This window comes from Eleginops maclovinus, chromosome 21, assembly GCF_036324505.1.
Source record: "Eleginops maclovinus isolate JMC-PN-2008 ecotype Puerto Natales chromosome 21, JC_Emac_rtc_rv5, whole genome shotgun sequence".
Taxonomy (NCBI): Eukaryota; Metazoa; Chordata; class Actinopteri; order Perciformes; family Eleginopidae; genus Eleginops; species Eleginops maclovinus.
Genome location: NC_086369.1, coordinates 15,878,836 through 15,898,590, shown reverse-complemented (window position 1 = coordinate 15,898,590; position 19,755 = coordinate 15,878,836). Strand labels below are relative to the sequence as shown.

The 19,755-nt window shown below is 45.4% G+C and overlaps 1 protein-coding gene across 1 annotated transcript in view; it reads right to left on the bottom strand.

The window, feature by feature from the left end:
* Positions 1 to 1,425: 1,425 nt before the first annotated feature.
* The window catches only part of rttn (rotatin), a 29,029-nt gene continuing 10,699 nt past the window's right edge, over positions 1,426 to 19,755 (bottom strand). Inside the window, 34 exon segments of the mRNA XM_063912677.1 lie at positions 1,426 to 1,576; positions 1,657 to 1,726; positions 1,910 to 2,013; positions 2,753 to 3,041; positions 3,160 to 3,353; positions 5,165 to 5,291; positions 6,130 to 6,207; positions 6,360 to 6,457; positions 6,919 to 7,024; positions 7,582 to 7,778; positions 8,421 to 8,558; positions 8,981 to 9,131; positions 9,446 to 9,536; positions 9,732 to 9,814; positions 9,816 to 9,928; positions 10,002 to 10,089; positions 10,165 to 10,253; positions 10,336 to 10,528; positions 11,019 to 11,096; positions 11,839 to 11,997; positions 12,263 to 12,340; positions 12,342 to 12,374; positions 12,480 to 12,608; positions 13,618 to 13,837; positions 13,966 to 14,132; positions 15,181 to 15,331; positions 15,745 to 15,987; positions 16,608 to 16,799; positions 16,867 to 16,926; positions 17,003 to 17,099; positions 17,359 to 17,476; positions 18,492 to 18,577; positions 18,996 to 19,095; positions 19,398 to 19,569. Of these exon segments, the coding sequence (XP_063768747.1) occupies positions 1,503 to 1,576; positions 1,657 to 1,726; positions 1,910 to 2,013; positions 2,753 to 3,041; positions 3,160 to 3,353; positions 5,165 to 5,291; positions 6,130 to 6,207; positions 6,360 to 6,457; positions 6,919 to 7,024; positions 7,582 to 7,778; positions 8,421 to 8,558; positions 8,981 to 9,131; positions 9,446 to 9,536; positions 9,732 to 9,814; positions 9,816 to 9,928; positions 10,002 to 10,089; positions 10,165 to 10,253; positions 10,336 to 10,528; positions 11,019 to 11,096; positions 11,839 to 11,997; positions 12,263 to 12,340; positions 12,342 to 12,374; positions 12,480 to 12,608; positions 13,618 to 13,837; positions 13,966 to 14,132; positions 15,181 to 15,331; positions 15,745 to 15,987; positions 16,608 to 16,799; positions 16,867 to 16,926; positions 17,003 to 17,099; positions 17,359 to 17,476; positions 18,492 to 18,577; positions 18,996 to 19,095; positions 19,398 to 19,569 (4,366 nt within the window). The 3' untranslated portion in view covers positions 1,426 to 1,502.

The window sequence follows — 19,755 nt, the reverse complement described above, 5'->3', positions numbered from 1 at the left end:
GTTTCTGCTTGTGAACAGCAGCCTTCAAGTCAAACCAGAGACTCTCAATTGGATTGAGGTCTGGGCCTTGACCAGTCCGTTCCAACACATTTAAATTCTCCCGGTTAAACCATTCGAGTGTTGCTTTAGCAGTATGCCTCGGGTCATTGTCCTGCTGGAAGGTGAACCTCCGTGCAGTCTCAAGTCACAGGCAGACTGAAACAGGTTCTGCTCCATATCCCTGTATTTAGCACCATCCATCTTTCCCTCGACCCGGACCAGTTTCCCAGTCCCTGCTGCTGAAAAATGTTTCACTGGGATGGTGTTCTTTGGGTGATGGGGTGTGTTGGGTTTCCGCCAGACATAGCGTTTCCCTTGGTGGCCGAAAAGTTCAATTTTAGTCTCATCTGACCAGAGCCCCTTCCGCCATACATTTAGGGAGTCGGCCACATGCCTCTTGGCAAACTCAAAAGGTGCCTTCTTATTTTTAACACAGCTCTATGGAGTGTGCGGCTTATTGTGGTCCTATGCACAGACACTCCAGTCTCTGCTGTGGAACTCTCTGTTGCCTCTCTGATTAATACCCTCCTTGCCCAGTCTGTGAGTTTTGGTGGGCGGCCGTCTTGGCAGGTTTGATGTGGTCCCATGTTCTTTCCAGTTGACATTTATGGATTTGATGGTTCGGGGGTCACCAAAGATGTGGATATTTTTTTATAACCCAACCCTGACTTGTATTTCTCAATAACTTTGTCCCTGACTTGTTTGGAGAGCCCCTTGGTCTTCATGGTGTGATGCCTCTTGCTTAGTGGTGTTGCAGCCTGTGGGGCCTTTCAGAAAAGGTGTGTTTGTACTGACAGATCATGTGACACTTAGATTGCACACAGGTGGACTTCATTTCACTAATTATGTGGCTTCTGAAGGTAATTGGTTTCACCAGAACTTTTTAGGCTTCATAGCTAAAGGGGGTGAATACATATGCATACCTTTTTTTATATATATTTCTCTCATTTCATTTCACCAGCTGATTTCATCACTCAGATTAAAAAACATTCAAATTACAGGTTGTAATGTAACAACATAGATAAAAAGCCAAGGGGGGTGAATACTTTGCAAGGCACTGTACAGTTATAATTAAATAATGCACATTTTATATTAAAACAGCATATCTTCAAAGGCTTTCTATGGATGCCAATGTCCGTGTTCCACTTTGGCCTTCACTGAAACACCTTTACAACTTTTTCCTGGTGAATTTGTAATGAAACAGAAATATAGAAGCCATTTACGCCAATGTTCTTTTGGTTACCAACCAACTAACCCAAGGTGGTGCCATGTGCAGAGCCATCAAAAACCTCCATCACCACACTCAGCTGCTCAAAGCCACAGCAGGGGAACTCTGCGAGAAACGGGTACTTTGTCCCTGAAGCAAAATCAGACATCAAAAAGACAGCCGCTTAAATCTGCCACTTGGCTCTTTAATATCAAAACTATAAAACATGGTACAGAAACACACAGTGTAAATAACGTTAGGTGTTTAGGAGTTCGGAAAGGCTTTCAAGGCACTTCAACAGGTAGGCATTCAGAGGCTCCTTCTCTGCTTCTGTGGGTAATGGAGAAAACAATGTGTAGAAAACAGGACATAAAAAAACACGTTTTGCATTTGAGTGAATAAATGCGTACCCTTCTTAGAGATGCTGCGTGCCTCCTCTACTCTCAACCGAACAGAGGGACACTTTAAAGTAGTCTTTGCCTTTGAGGGGAAATTAGAAAGAAAGACAATGATGGAAAAATCATTTAGAGGAGTGAATGCATTCAATCTGAAATATACCACCAACAAACCAGCCTTTAAAATAAGCTGTAAAGTAAAGTTTAAGTGTGTGTGTGTGTGTGTGTGTGTGTGTGTGCGTGCGTGCGTGCGTGCGTGTGTGTGTACCCTCTGGTTGTTGTGGAGCAGTGCCCACAGTGCAGACGCCCCCATGGAGCGTGTTTCCATCTCTCTACTGCTCAGACCGCAGAGCAGCACCTTCATGGCTTTATCTGAGGGAAACACATTGAGATAATCAGACGCCGTTCATCGTCAGCAGCCACAGATAATTCAAGATGACAGGAAGGGCGTCATTTAGAGGCGTTGACCTGGATGACACCACATGTTGATATTTTGACTAAAGGAGTTATTAACTGTGTCATTTCTTCATCACTACAGTAGATTGTTTTGCAACATAAACAGGAACATGTGAAAACTTTCCACAGGAAACAGAAATCACACTACAGTGTATGATCACCCACATGCTTTTACACCTCCCACCTACAGCGCCCACAGAGGGGCTCTGTGACTTCCTCTCCTCTCTTAGTATATGTGCCTCTCTGATCTTCACAGGCATCCTACTTTACTTGCCCTAAATGTTTAAAAATGAAATGCTACGTTTTGTTTCCTACTTCAATTCGAGCCATTACAGAGCAGCTCTAGAGATCAGATGATAATAAAACAGTACTTAATTCTGTCCATTTCACTTTTCCATTCCTTCTCTTCATCTTTTTTCTATTTAATTCTTTATTATGTGCTATAAAGCCACACCTTTTGTGCATCCTAACTTCCCCTGTGGTCTGAATTTCGTCCCAGAAGAACATTTAAACTTCAAGTTGTGTCGAGACTCATCTCCACATAAATTGTTTCACTTCTTCAGGCTTTGGAGACCTAAAAAGCTCATAATATGCACTTAAATAACGCTGTCCCTGCATGAGATCAGTATATGCAACTCCTGCTTCTCCAGCATACCGTTGGCGAGGAGGTGAGTCTTGTTGTTGGGGCAGAAGCAGAGGTTGTGGAGCGTCAGCAAAGCGTGGCGGCGCTGCAGAGCCAGGTCTGCCAGCACCTCCAGAGCTCCAGGCACCCGGAGGATACTCTGCTGACCGTCCTCCGCCGACGAGAGGCTGACCAGCAGCCGGAGCCACAGGCCCAGCAGAGCCCCACCACCACCACCACCGCCACCTCCACCTGCAGACCAGGCTTTACCTCCACCTGCTTTGGGCCTCTGCACCGACAGGAAGCCCTGCAGGAAGTTATTCTGAGAACGACAGAAGAGCAGCATTAAGATCTGATGCTGAGGTCAGATAGGAAGCGTGAAAGGAAAGCTATAAGACCTTCTACTCGATGTTCTCTATACACTGTGTTTTCACTCTCACCTTCTGCAGGACGCCTCTGCAGTCCCGGGACATGGCGAGGTTTGCGAGCAGACAGAAGGCGAGTTTCTGAACGGGGGTGTTATCAGAGGCGACCCCTGAGGCCAGCTTCATGACCAAGAGCATCAGGGAGCTGCTCGGAGCGCCTTTACATCCTGTAGCAGAACCAGAGCCACCGCCACACACACAACTGCAGGCTGAGAGGACAAAGAGAACATAATAAACATGAGAATTTCTGGGGATTCACCAGATTTCTCTACATTTTGTCAGAATTTAATAACACATCACACATGCATGCACTGTCAAATGTGTGTACAGTAAGTATAATGCACAGTAACTCAAAGCTGCAGGTCACTTTTACAGGAATACTCCAAGATTTTCCAACATATCCCTCGATTTTAGTGGAAAAGGAAGATAAATGCATCAATGCAAAGTCCACAAACAGTATAAAACACTTCTTCTTCTCAGTCTTTTTGGGAGAACTGGTTGCTTCTTACTGTTTATCTTAAAGCCAGCTAGCTGTTCACCAGTAGCGACATAAACAGAGAATGCACGCTGTCTGCTCCTTTACCAAAACATCTGTGCATGCTCTGCTTGTTGGGTGTGAAAGCTAAGACAAAAATGATGACTAAGAGAGAAATAAAATCCCCTTAGTGGGAACAATGAAGACGTGCAGCTGCAGAGACACTCAGTCATCTTTATAAACAAGAACACAATCATAGGTTCTTAAAAGCAAGAATCAGGAGGCTTTACCTTTAGAAATGTGCTTTATTTGTAATCATCATTTGTTGGAAAGCACTCTCTGACTCTAAGAGAGAGGGAAGTCATTTAGACCATTCAGAAATGTAAACACAAATACAAATATCTCTCTAGGCACCACCTTCACATCCGATAACTGACACGAGTAATTGCTACAGCTGGAGGTTACATATAAAACACAGAAATGAATGAGCTTAAGACAGAGTCGACACTGACTGACGTTTCCTCTCGGAGAACATGACAGCTTGTTGGTTATGCTAATCCTTGAACGGTAACACACGGCAACAGGCGCATGCTGATGTTCGCCCAACGTTATCTCAATACCTGTCAAAGAAGCCGCTCCATCACAGAATTAACACGGGAGGTCTGCTTCATAATGGATCTCCGACTCCACTGATGGGAGTCAAAGGCACTCGCACCGCTGCGGCATACCTACATGTTTTTATGATCTTTTTAGGAAACAAGTGTTTTGTTTTCTGTCTGTGGGAGATGGTTTTTGGGGCTGCTACAAGAATATCTGTGTGGCGCAAAGGAAGACAAACAGCCGTGAAGCAGGTAGACTGCAGAGGTCTCAGGAGGAGGAGAGGTAGCCTGAGGGTGGATGGTGTAACGCTAAGCCTGGCTGCATGCTGTCTGCTGTTCGGTTAACCTTCAGGGGAATAACTGAGCCGACTTCACTGCTGCTGCACAGCGCGAGCGGCTTTACATCACCGAGGAACCGCTGTCAATCAAACTCACATAAACTTTCTTCCACTGATGAATCTGATTTCCATTGCGCAACACAAAAGAGTAAATATCTGTGCTGTTTCCTCCCCACAAATCATGCATTTCCTGCCCAAAGGTCATCTTTATGAATGATCTGCAGATGTCTTCATTTCCAGCAATCATATTAAGATAATGCATTATCGTTTTCATTCAAACACACCATCTATTGCACAGAGAGAGGCTCTGTGCACACATCGTCTGCCGTACATACAGCGAGACTCTGCCTGACACTGCCTTCATTGTGACGAGGCGAGCAGCGCTGCTCTCACACAGCGAGACACCATGTTGTTCAGCGGGCAGCGAGCGGGACAATGGGCATCACAGTGTGAAGAGTGTGTGTGTGAGTCAGTCAGATTGCTGACCGCAGACAGAGGCCATGTGCAGGCAAGGGCCAGGCACAGTGCCTACACACAGACACACACAGACACACAGACACACAGACACACACACACACACACACACACACACACACACACACACAGACCTGTGGTGCAGTTGGCAGTGTAGACACACAGCAGCTCCAGCGCCGCCTCCATGGTGGGGTCGTCCAGGAGGAGCCACGGCCAGAGAGCAAACAGAGCCAGTGCGAGGCGAGCATCTGTAGCCACCACCTACACACACACACACACACACACACACACACACACACACACACACACACACACACACACACACACACATGGAATACACACAACACACACACACACACACACACACACACACACACCAGAGGTTATCTTGATAATGAGAATTCTGTTCATTAATAACATTTGTTTATGACTCAGACATACAGGCTCTTCTTCAGTTCTTTTATTTCAACTAAAAACCTCTCTGTTTAGAGGCAGTAGGTTTTGGCTGGATTTCAGAGCAGATTGACTGAAATATTCAATATAATCTGATGCCAACAAACACGGATATTTGACATAAGACTAAGCCTAAGATAAAATCAGAAAATAGCCGACACAATAAATTATACAAATACTAATGACTAAAACTACAGAATAAATAATGATTCAAACCTCACACTTAAACCCAAAACAGCTGCAGAATTAACACCAACACACACATATGTTAAAGCCCACATACAGGCGTGTACATGATTACAGATGCACGACAGAACTCTGATTTATACAACAGCACCAACACAGATGGCAGTAATCAGAATAAAAAGCTCCGATGTTTTTTGAGTGTGGGGTTGAACACACAGGGAGGAGAATAATAACACTCCATGGCTGTTTAGCCCAAAAGCAACCAGCAGTGACTGAGAGGCCACTTAGAAAATGAGAAGCCGCTAATATGCTCCTTAAGTAAAGCCATTACCGGGTTCTGGGAGCTGAACTTAGCAGGGCCCGGAACATTTAGGTGAATCTCATTTACAGACCCAGCCTTGGTGCTCCCAGGTCCCATTAAAAAACAATTAGCAGAGGGGAATTAAAAGGCAGCGCTCACTTTGCATTCATCGTTGCGGTACAGAGCGCTCCGCAGGACCTCCACACTCAGCTTCACCTCCTTTAAGAAGCTCTCCTCCTGAACATATAGAAAGAACTTTAATGCTCCACATCACAGAGAGGCTTCATAATATTTATCCAGAAACGTCATGTTCACTTCAGATTCTATCCAGTGGAAAACAGGCGAGCAGAAGTGCTGAGTCTGGAAGTTTCCAGCCAGACTTCACTCACCTTCCTGCGGTGGGAAGCCTTCCCGGGTCGGACGGACTCTAGGTGGAGCTGCGAGTGAGTCCGCCTCATCTGCTCCACACAGCTATCAATAAGACCAGCTGGGACAAAGAGAAACAGATATGTTGTTAACCTCCCAATAAACGAGCACTTACATTAAGGTATCAGGCCTAATTGACCAAAAAACCACTGACATAAGTCCAGAATCAGATTAATATTACCTTTTAATTAAAGTAGAGACCAACAGTGACAAAATGTACTTTCATTGACGCGTTTATGTGTGGAAACTGTTCCTATGCCTTGATTTTTCACCCCCAAAATCACCAAAGTTCCAGGATTTGATTTTATGATCTGTGTAAACATGAATACTTGAGTTTTTTACCCCTTAAGTCACGATCAAAAGAGAAAAACAGGTGTGCGTGCCTGTTAATGTCTCTTTTTGAAGTGTATTACATTGTAGGTTAACGTGGATAAACCACAACCCATGCTGTGAAACACCCAGTAAAAAAACCCTTTTCAAAGTGTCTGCAACAGGTGTCTACTCTGAGTTCTGGGGCTTTACCTTTAGCTACGTGGTTCTGAGCGGAGCGGCTGCAGGATAACAGCGCCATCAGAGCTCGGGCGGTCGGCTTCTTCAGAGGATCCTGGAGAGTCCTCTTGTCTAAACTCTGCATCAAACGTCAAACAGGGACGTTATTATTCAACAGAATCACAGGCTCTCAAGAGATAGCATCATTGCCTACTTTTATATGTATAGAAGTGGTAATACTGATTAAAATCCTTTGATTTAACGATCCTTTAAAATCCTCTTTCATGACCACACATCACAGGAGAAACAGGCCCTGTTGGCTAACATAAGACCCGAGCTGAAGAGCATTTGATCTACCAGATTTAGAAGATTACAATTAGACTGAATGTGGAAAAACATCAGGAATTAAATGTGATTATTTCTAAATAGCTCCATCTCCTGGAGGGTCAAGTTTCTGTGGTTCAATGTTTTCAGAGCTGGCATTTTATTCCTGTCTTATTTTGGACATAGCTTGTTTTTATTGTATATTATCTGGGTTTTTTAATCATTAATTATGTGTTTCTTTAGCACTTTGTCTCAATTCTTTTATTGTTTTATGTGAAGTACCTTCAACACATTTGCCTTTAGTTTTACTCAAACGACAACATGTTCCCCTGCTTGTTCTCCAATAATAACCCCGAGTCTAGACAGACGTACCTGCAGCAGCAGGTCACACAGCTGGCCGGCCGAGGGACCGTTTAAAACGTCCCACAAAGCCAAGCCATGTTTAGAGTTTGTGACCTCTGCACCCAGACTCTTTGTCTCCTCGGTGAAGACCGCGGTGAGGAACTGCAGAGCCGCCGTGTGCAGAGCAGAGTCGGCCCACTTCTCAGTCACACACACTGATAATGTTCCTGCACACACACACACATACGGGGGGGAAATAAAAAGAGTGAGTTGTTCTTTTATTGAATGACACAGCAGAAGTACATATCACAGCGAGACAAAATGGCACATCCATTGGTTTAAATCCCCCGACGGATATTTGTCCATGAACACACTCATCATTTGAATGTGTTTGCAGACACGCCATAAACAAGTGCACAAAGACATAAATACAAGCATGAAAAAAGCTCAGCATTCATCTTTCACTGGACTCATCACATCTCCCTGCCGGGCCATTAATCACAGAGGAAGATAAGGTGGAGTGAGGACGGGATGCAATTATCCACAGCCGGCATCTGCTCAGGGAACTTAACACACACAGTAATGATGCTACGTTAAAATCAGAGTATGAGTTTCTGCAAAAGTATACCTAGAATGCTTATCCTGGGTATTTAGCTCACTCAGCAGAATTAATGTTGTCTATCAGTCATTCATGGATCTGTTTTTAAATTCAACGAAACACCGTCTAAAGAGACAATAATCTACGATGATAAATGGTGATTAATGATCCATAATGGAAGTCATTCTGCAGCCTAAACCAGAATAATTAATGTTGTCTCTTTCACTCACACACACGCAAACAGTGTGTGTGTGTATGTATGTGTGTGTACCTGCAAATGTGTGCCAGCGCCTCCCCAGCGCAGCAGAGACAGATGGGTACGCCGCGGAGCCGTCCCTCCTCACCAGAGTCGCCAAGAGCGTCAACACGTCGGCCCAGCACACACACAACGCCGCCCGGGTACCTGCGTCTGAGAGGAAACACTGAGTCACACACTTTATGACACCAGATATACACACACACACACACACACACACACACACACACACACACACACACACACAGGGAGAAGGGGAGATGTGCGGGAGGCAGAAAGTACATTTACCCAAGAAATGTAAGGAGTTTTGCTATTTTATGTCACTTTCCACTTCTAATCCAGGAGATTTATGTGAGTTATTTTGGAGATTGAGATTAAAAATACAACATAAAATCAACAAATCATTATTTAAGATATAAATAAACACATTCGTGCAATAATAATTGGCTTCATTTATGTACTTTAAACCACTCAAGGCAGTAAAATACAACATAACACAGCATCTATTTTATGGAAAAGGTGTCTTTAAAAGCCAGGTTATATATCAATATAAAATTAACACATTTCTTTCTGACCTAATCCTTTGATATCCAGCATGAGTGCAGCCACCAGAGCCACCAGCAGCTGTTTCAGGAAGTCCATCTGACCAATCAGCTCCGAGCTCACGGTGACACATGACCCCAGCAGTTTGCAGAAGCCGGACAGGAACTGAAGCTGAGCGACGAACTGCAAACACACAGGAAGAGGATTTTCACAGGTCAAACACACACAGGAAGTGAACAGATTGCACACATTTATAGAGAAGCTGAGGTCAGAGACAATATGAAACAATTGTAGAGTAAAATAAAGTCATTCTGCTTTAAAGGAGCTGCAAAAACAATGTAATAGAGGAGGAGAATTGAGAATAGACAGTGAGCATTCCACCCACACTTAAATCTGTGTGTGCCCTCAGAAGACCTGAAGCTCTGAGCTGCACTCACACACTTTTTCTTGTGGTTGAGTTATAAAATAAACTCTTGAAACCTGGCAGTGTTTCTCACCTGGATCTTGATGTCTTCCCTCCCTCCTGGCAGCACGTTGGGCGTCTTCAGCTCGGTGAGACACGTCTCGATGGGCCGCACATCCACCAGACTGAGGAGGAAGAGGAGCATGATGGGATATGTGTGTAAGGAACTAGCTGGAGCGGATGGAGGCTTCAATTAGAATGAGTAAAATATATATACGTGTTTATTTACATCCTCTTTTATTGTTATTATCGTAATTGCACAAAAGCATCCTTCTAGTTTGTATTCCTGACCCACACCCTGCAGGAGGGGGGGCTCTCACCTGGCCAAAGCCCGCAGGATGTGCTGGTGCGTGACGGCGCTCAGCGTGAAGTCGGGCAGGATGGACAGCAGGTTGGTCAGCAAGGCCGCAGTGGGCCGTCATCAGGTCTGGAGTTACCATGGCTACGGGCTCCGAGGGCTCGCCGTGTCGGGAGTCTGCGGAGGTCACCGAGTCGCTGGAGTCCGTGTTGCTCTGACCTGTGAGAGACAGAGCCCAGAGATAAGAGAGACGCCTCCACACTGCACACACTGAGAGGACCATCATGTGTACCTTGAGCCGTCAGTCTGCTGGCCGGTGTGTCTTCGGTGGCGCTCAGTGGGGAGTTACTCTTGGGGGTGTGTGGCCCTGAACCCCTTATCTGCAACGTGCAATACAAAGACGTGAGGATGCATGACATTATGAACATGTGAGTGCACGTGTTCAGGTTGCTGACCACGGTGCTGGAGGTGGACAGCGAGCTGGACGGCCGGCTGGACTCCACAGGGGGGTCGCCTCTCCACAACCACAGAGAGCTCTCAGAGTCTACACACACACATGAAGACACCTTAATAACACACACTTGATGAGACATTGATGAATAATAAAACATACACATGATTCCTACCCAGTGATTGGCTCTCCTGGGGTCCGCTGGAGTCCCTGGCCCGAGGCTGCAGGTTGAACGTGAACCGGCCCCGGTAACATTTGGAGGCGGAGAGAGCCACGTGCTGGAAGTACTGACAGTGATACAGCAGAGCCTGCAACGCTGGAAGACCCACCAGGGAAACGCCCGACTCTTCATCATGGACACAGGGGTGCTGCAGGAGGACAGAGGAGTCTACATCAAACTGGTTTAGGGCTTCTACTGGGCTAGAAGAGACAGAGGTGAGGGAAAGGCTGGAGGTAAAATCATCTGGGCGTGTTGAACTCTGTCTGAACCGCACGCTGCTCCTAAGGTCTGAGCCCTCACTAGATCTATATGTTCAACATTCAATATTAAACTAAAGTCTTGTTCTGATAAGGCTATAGAGGGCTACAGGAAGTCCTAAGAAATTGAGAAAATACTGGTTAAGCTTAATGGTTTTCCAAATTAGGATGCTGTTTGTGTTTTGACAGAGATTTAAAATGAGTTATTTTGGATGCGAGCGCCCTAGTAGAGCTTCACTTCTAGCAAACAACCCTGGTCTGACCCTGCAGCTTCAACAACAGGGGGGAGGTAAGAGGGGGAGGAAAGGGAGAGAAACTGAAAGAGAGAAAAGCAGTTCATGGTCTGTAAAAGCTTTTCAACAGTTTGGCAGAGCGGCTGACCTGCCAGTGGGAGTCCTTGGCCTCCTCAGCGTTGGCAGGCATGGGCATCACCAGCAAGTTCTGCAGGATGAATGCAGCCTGGACACACACACACACACACACACACACACACACACACACACACACACACACACACACACACACACACACACACACACACACACACACACATACACATACACATACACATACACATACACATACACATACACATACACATACACACACACACACACACACACACACACACACACACACACACACACACACACACACACACACACACACACACACACACACACACATACACACACACACACACACACACACACACACACACACACACACACACACACACACACACACACACACACACACACACAATCAGCAACAGTGCCATCTGCCTGCTTTTGGCTGGTAATACAGAAAGGAGTCCAGGCATATATTCTGACCGTGGATGAAATAAAAATGACATTGGTTTGTTTTTGTTGTGTGGAGATTGTGCAACAACAGGAGTGGCTGAGTTTCAGCAATAGATGGGGTACGTTTTTGTCAATAATTCCTGTAAATATAAAGAAAAACAGGCTGTTCTGTGTGTTTCAGCTCCTCAGAGTCCATGGTTCATTTCCTGTTATGCAATAAGGACACATAGATGGTTCTGGGTGTCTAACGGGCAGGAGAGCAGAGTAGCAGATCAAATCAAATCCAATGTTATTGCACAATGGACACACTTGAATCAGGGGGCTTTTCAGTGCATACAGCATCCTCCGCCCTTAGATCCAACTACAGACAGAGACAGTCCAAATGTCACACATGGTACCTCTCTGCGGACCATGCTGCTCTCCTGCTGATCCAGGAGGATGTTGAGCAGCGTTCCCCACAATCCTCCGCTGATGTTCTGACAGCTGGCACACAGAGCCTGGCACCCGTGGGGCCCCGAGGTCAGAGCGGCCCCCAGACCCAGACTGGCAAACCTCACCTGAGAGGGAGACACGGAGGAGGTTAAGCTAGAAGAGTTAGAGTTAAATAAATATGCTGAAATCTAATTTGTCAACGAGCCTTCTCAGACCGAGTTATTTTTAGAAACAGACGGAGGGTTTGGTATGACTCGCTGTCAGGGGCCTGCTTTTATCTGTGAGTTCTTCTGCAGCTCTTATGGGTTTCAATTAATCCCAAACATGATTGATTAAAGTTGAGCTGGAGATTTAACAGTACAGTTTATAGTAGAACAAGAAGCTGTGTACCTCCTGATCACGGTCGACCCACAGCGGGATGAGCCAGGCCAAACCAAGCTGAGAGGGGTTCGCCTCCTCGGCAGCCTGCCTCGTTCCCCAAAGACCACTGGGAAATGAAGTCCTGATGAAACAGAGACAGAAACATTGGGCAACACTTTCTAAAGATGAGATGAGAAACTTAGAAAACCAGCGCCCTCACAGCAGTTTGAACGTCGTCCACACTTGCCTCGTCTTTGTTCTCCACCAGCATCTCGTGGGACAGGTGCAGCAGGCAGATGATGGCGTTCTTGGTCACACCTTTCCCCATGAAGGACATGGAGTTCCCCCCCCACTCAACGTAAAATGAGGAGATCACCTGTGTGTGTTAAATCAAAACAGTAATTTGTATGAATTATGTGGTCTATAAGCGGCAGAAAATATAGAAACATGTTCATGCAAGTTGCTAAAAAGTCAAAGGTGATGTCTTAATTTTATGTAATGTCTCTCCATCCCCCAAAATATTTACTTCAATATGATTTAAAACAGAGAAAAGCAGCTAATCTTCATTTTTGAGAGGCTGATTTTTCTGACATTTTTGCCTGAAAAATGACATGATTAATACATTATCAAAATAAATGACAATGTGTTTTATGGTTTCCCATTTGCTCTCATCCTGCAAACACATGACTTTCAGAAATGCAGGTGAGGCTATCTCATGTCCCTACAGCAGAACAAGAAGTACCACCTGATTTAGAGATAACGTTTGCTTGTCATGCACCTCGCGGCATGGAAAGGAAAGCTAAATACAGCTGAGACTAATTATTCTGCTCTGATGTGCCATCAGGATGTGGGACGGCGCCGGAGAGCAGCTGCAGAGCCAGGCCTGTGGAGCTTTAGGGCCCTACAGTGCTGAGAGCGTCAGGTGAGAGGTGGGTCAGAGGGAGGAGGAGTGTGAGGTGTCTCATTGTTATCAGTGAGATGGAAGCAGCCGCCAGAGATCCCGACTGAAAAAAGTTAACCTTCATCTTACTCCATGTCCATAAAAGCTGCCCATTGATAGGTGTTGTGTTAGCAGGACTGTCTTTTCCACCGGGCTCCCAGAAATAAAGTTCTGTGCACAAGCTGGTGCGACGGCGTGTTACGGTATTGTTTTATGGACCGTAGAACAACAAAACAGATGGAAAAGGCAAGGTTGATTAATCTCATCAGCATCTTCACAGTGTGGCATATCTATTGCAATGCGTAACCATGCTTTCCCTAATTAATTCCTCAGAAAGCACTTTCCTTTTATTCTCCATGTCTGTAGGCGCAGGCCAGAGGGTAGGAGGCCTGCACATGCAACATACACACCCTGAATACAGAGTGATTACAGCTTCAACACACACCTCTAGCAGCCCGCTGAGGTACTTGGAGCAGAGCAGTCTGGGCTCCAGGTCGGCGGAGTGAGAACTCCAGCCGGGCTGCGCGGTCAGGCTGACCATGCCCTGCAGAGTCCTCTCCAGGCTGGGGAGGCCGTAAAAGCGCGGGGCGTCCGAAACCCGCAGGCTCTGCAGCAAACGCACTGCCAGCTGGCTCTGGAAGGGGCCCGCTAATGCCAGACAAAGCCTGGACAGAGGGAGGAAGAGGGATGAGCAAACCAAAGATAAGAGAGGAAAGCCTTGCAACTAAAAGATCTGAAACAAAGGGTCCTGTCTGGTGATCAGTCAGTGTCTCCTGGGTGATATCCCTGGTACCTGTCAGTGGTATGTGAGAGTCTGAGCAGCAGTGTGTTGAAGAAGCAGCTGAGCTCTCTCTGCAGCCTCTGGCTGACGTGGTCATTCTGCTCATCCGGCTCCTCCGGGCTCTGAGAGGAGGTCTGGGTCTCCACACCGAGCAGGAGACTGAGGAGGGACGCCGTCTCCTGGAGAGTTGACACACAGAATCAGTGAGAGGCAAGAAAGAGTAGGAGTAAAGTGTTGACTGTGTTTAGGACTCAATAACTTGGGCAACACCTTCTTTTACCTGTGTTTAAGTAAAACATCAGGCAAGAAAACAACTAGAATCAGACCTTCCTCTCACTTGAAGAAGATAATGCTGTGTTTTTATTCTTTTACTTAATAATTATAAGTTTTTTACCACTTATTTAAACATTTTTCTCCTGGTATTTGTATGCCTTTGTGTCCTTTGTTAACTTGTGAAAGTACAAGGTGTTATTAACTTGGATTAGTATTACCTGTATATATAATCAACCTGTCGACCTTTCTTAAATCTTAAAGACTGACCGATGGAGGGAAGATGTGGAGGAAGCAGACAGGTGTATTTGAGCAAGAGTAGAGCTCCTTTTTTATTGTATTACCAACCCGGTTCCTGCAAAGCTCATATTCAAAACCAGATTAAGCAACATGCAGAGGTTCTTCCTGCTCATGGACTACAGAGTTATTATAAGTGTAGAGGGAGACAGATGTTCCTGAACCAGCTCAGTAATTACAGAAACATCGAGCAGAGCTGAGCCGCTCACCCCTAGCAGGCATTCAATTCGAGTCTGCTTACACTGCCGGGGGGGCGGGGGGCTTTACACACACAATAATGAGAAAACCAAGGTGAGACTGATTAAATCCTAAAAGTAGCTCTCAGTGCAAAAACTGTGAGATGATTCTCCGCCTCGGGGCGAAAATATGAATCCAACTTTGTTTTAAGAGCTCAGAAAATAATGCGTGCCGCGGGTCTGAGGGGGAATTATTTTTCTGTCGCTATGAGAGAGTAATGTGTTCAGCTTGTGATTTATTCACGCTGTGATTACAGGTATATCACCCTCTGTGTTTGAGGAGAGTAACCAGATTACTAGCTAACATACGCACACACACACATTTTACACTCCAGTACAGCAGTATTATTGCATATTCTCTACCACACTGACACACACCACCTGAGGGTTTTAGTTTTTTCCAGGGAGTGTGAATTATTTGTACCTGGTTGAGAAGAAGCTCCAGGATCCAGCGCAGGTCCTGGTCCTCGGGATCAGGTGCAGACTCAGGGGGGTTGATGTAGGCATTCAAAAATGCAACAATACCCACGAGCAACCTCTCGTCCTCCACACAGGCTGGACGCACCTGGAGGAACCTGCAGGGAGGAAGAGACCGACCTGTGTGATATTCATTCATTCATATCCAACCCTCTTTTTTATTTTAAGAGAAAGGGAACTATAGCAGTGATTCAGAAGATGCTCAAACCCATAGACTGCCTCCTTTGTACTTGATCAAAAGGGAATAAAAAGCCTGTCATACTTCTTCAGGAAAGCTTAAATACTCACAGTGAACAGAAAAGGCATTAAACTCAATGAATCCATGTCAATTCTTTAATAGAAGTCACAAAGACACTGAGCGCACTGAGCCATGGAAACATTTCCCAGTGAGTTTTGTTTCCTTCAGCAGCAGGAATAATAACGGCACACATCCCCCTCATTGTTTGCTTAATTAATAAACATTAACCACACATATTTACCGAGTCTTTAATTGAATTTGTGTGCCGTGTACCTGGTGACTGCTGCCTGCCACCCGAGAGAGGTGAGGGTGTCCCTGCAGCTGTGGGTGCGGGTGTGTGGCAGGGCGAGGCGCTCCGTCAGTAGATGGAGGCCCAGCCTGGAGAGGGCGGAGGTCACCGAGCCGTGTCCCGCCGCAGACACGATGGCATGGATGCAGTCCTGCAGGGCGGCGGGGGGGTGCACTACCTGCAGCCACACAATCTGCGCCTCCGACAGCTTCAAGTCTGGGTGGAATCTGTGGGGAACAAGATGTAGGAAAGTTGGACTTTAAAATTGGACTATATGATTTTTGAGTTGCAGCTCGAGATAATAAAGGTGCCTCGGTAAATAGTGATGTGCTGACAACTGTGTTGCATAAGTAACGTCCTCGGCATACTAATGACTGCATTAACAAACATATTTGATCACCAATCTGCAGGGAGGAGACATTTATGAGTCATCCAAAGAGCAGCAGAGCAATCGACAAGAAATGCTCAAGAAAACTGTCAAAACAATGTGGATAAACGTTGTAATAAGACAGAAGAATATCACCAGAGATATGGAAGGTACCTCTCAATATTCACTGAGTAATTCATCTTCAAAAAGCACTGTAAGAAAGTTAGTGGATTGTGCTTTAAACGTCTTTCCTGTAATTAAGCTCAGAGACATTCTCATCTCTTTGGATCAGGTCACATTGGAGGTAAATCAGGACAGGTGAAAGACAAGATGCTGAAACTAATTCGTAACAACGATTCTCTCCTACAGACGGAGAGCGTTATATATAAAAGTGGTGTGCATTCTTGGTCTCCAATCAATCCTTCATCATATAAGACTACCTCACACTCGCTGCACGCATAAAAGTAACATGATTCCTACTCGGTATCCTCCGTAGAGACGCCGTGCAGCTTCTCCAGGAGGTTATCTATCCCAGAATGCCACGCAGTGTTCCAGGCCAGCTGCAGGGCGAGGCGGGCGGGGGCGAGGGTGAGCAGGTCGGAGGAGGGGGGGAGCACGCAGCAGTACGGGCTGACAGCGTGATGAGACGCCGCCTGGAACGGGAGGTTGTACCTGCGAGGAAATTTGGGTGATTATAAAGCTTAGTGTCGCTGATGAGAGGAAGGGAAGACAAGTCTACCTGCGTATCACCGACAGAGGCAGGGAGAAGGGTGTGAGCGTCACGTCTGTGTTGTCCAACCTGATATGACACAAAACAACACATATTTAATGGATGCATATTTAGGCATGAAGGCTCTGTGAGATAAAACACTCACCATATTTCCATGCTGGCAATCTCATCAAACAGCAGTAAACTCATCAGGACAGCCATCTCATTCCCGTTGACGTTGTTCTCCTTTAGTATCAACGAGGCTGTAATGAAGACATGGAATACAGTTAACATGACAACCACAGCCTGAAGTTTTAATAAATATATATGATAATATTTTAGTTGCTTTAGTTACAAATACTACGTTTTATTACATTTTCTGTGTTTTTCTTACTTTTATCTCCTTTAACTGTTTAGGTAATAAAACATACAAAAAATACAATCAAGTGATCTTTGTTTCCTGAGAAGCCGCAGAACATAAAGTGCAAAGCTGTTACTTAATGTGGGGTGTTATGGACGTACCCCTGACCAGCGTGAGGAGCAGGAGGCTGCGCTGAGCCAGGCGATGCCTCAGAGACGGATCAGCGTACACCAGCTTCCTCAGGATGCACACACACGGCTCCAGCAGGCAGTCTGAGCTCTGAGGAGGGAAACACACACACACATACACACACACACACACACACACACACACACACACACACACACACACACACACACACACACACACACACACACACACACACACACACACACACACACACACACACACAGTGTTTAATTGGAGGGTAAACACAAACAACTCTTGGAGGGTTAGGGTAAACACAATCTCTCTCTCTCTCTCTCTCGCACAGGGTCATGGTTGAGAATTAAAACATAGGAATTATTATGCAAGGTAGAACTGCTCTGTTTTCTTAATGTATTCATGCAGGGGATCTTTAATATTGTTTTCCTCCAAAAGTACATGTCCTATCTACCACAGTATTGACTTATGACTGACTTATAACAAAGAGCAGACAGGCACAACTAAAAAAGCATTGAACCAGGTTTTATAAGAAGGAATGTGGCACAACATAAAGTCAAAGCGGTGATCTGTTGATTTAAATGTGAAAATGTAGTGCCTAACATCAATGAATAACTGATGAATAATCATGATCATCAGTTTGTCATTCAGTTTGTTTCAAGCTTATTTAGATGATGAACTGGATAATTATTCCTGGTAAGTTTTCCTGGCTCGCACAACCCTGACATGACATTTCCATCGCCTGTTCCAACTCCCCATAAGCTAAATAAGCTTCTTGATTGCTCAGGTTTCAGGCATTGGAGGGACAAACAGGACCTGCAGGCATCAACACTTCTTAGGTGAGAAAGTCCCTGGCCCTGCTCCTTCACTTCCATGTAAACACACATGCTGCACGATTAGCTGTTAGCGCCTTCTGATTCAAGGCCTGCGAATGATCAGCAGACTGCAGTCACTACGGGGCAAACATCGCCGCTGACCACGGCCTGTCTGACACCATTAATGCCGGCCACTTCATCCTCCATCATGCACGCCACACTGACTCGACTGCACCTCTAACAAGGACATGGAACACATACTGGCTTTCTCTCAATTGGCTTCAACAGAAAAGCTCCCAGTGTTTTTCACTTTTTACCTTGTTGCCGTTTACACTCCCCACAATGAAAGCGATGACTTTGTCTGTTATTCCAAGATTCTTCAGCACTGGGTGCATTGTTGTGTCTGCAGGGAAGCAAGCAGCAAAATTCAATATACCCACAAAAACATTTGCATAATCATACACTCTTTGCTTTCTCTGCTTCCCTCAAACATATGGTGGTGGGAGGGAGCACACTGCGGCATTTCTTGCAAAAATACATTTCACTAGCAGAGATCTCACACAAACTTTAAGAGCTGTTGTTATTGTGCATAAAATTACATCTAGAAATCTGTTTAGGCCTTTAAAACGTACACATTATCAAACCTGATATTCTCAAATCAATCAACAATGTGAACGGTCCTTCTGCTCGTACAATTTGCATAATTTCTCTCCCGTTTACAGACCAAGTGACCTCTCCTATGAACCATTAGAGATATGATTGCACAGTAGTGGACATGCACTTTAAAGTAAGCTTGTGAAAACATACTCTACATGTCTCACCTTGCAGCACTACAGACAGTTGCTCCCCTGCCGATCTTTTCAGGGAGATGTCAACAGTTTTCGAGGACAGGATACCAAACAGCTTCTCCACAGACTCCACCTTAGCACCAAAAAAGACATTTAGGGGATGCAACGAGTACAACACCGACAGAAAATGATAATTAATCAATCGTTTAAGGATTTAATAGTGCAAAAATGATAGAAAATGTTGATTTTAAGACAAAGAAATGAAGATTGTATGCTTTAATCTCTTTAATGTAATGTTAAAGTGAATGTTTGTTGTTTGTTTTGGACTGACAAAGCAAAATATCACCTTGGATTAATCATTAATCATGAAGCCCATACTATATCGTCCTCTGCAGGAGTGTGTATCTAAGTCTGTCTGTGTTTGTGTGTGTATACCTTGAGGACAGACTTGTTGCAGGTGTCCAGCGAGACGTCTGCAGGCTGTCGGAGGCAGAAGAGGTTGGGCAGGGAGGAGATCGCTGATTGGTCCAGCTCTGGTCGCGCTGCCTCAGCATCATCATGGCTGCTCAAGTGGGGCAGGATTTGTTGCACTGCTGCTATTCTCACACTGCAGAAATCATGCAGAACTTGGGAGTTAAAAACACAGCTCTATTCAGGAGCCTTTTGTCTGCATCAAAATAACAACTCAGGGTTGAAAATCTAACCTTCCTTTTATTCTTTTTGGGACGAAACATCCAAGTGGTTGTCAAAACACATCATGCAGGGAAGACCAAATTAAGTGCTGATGCCAGAA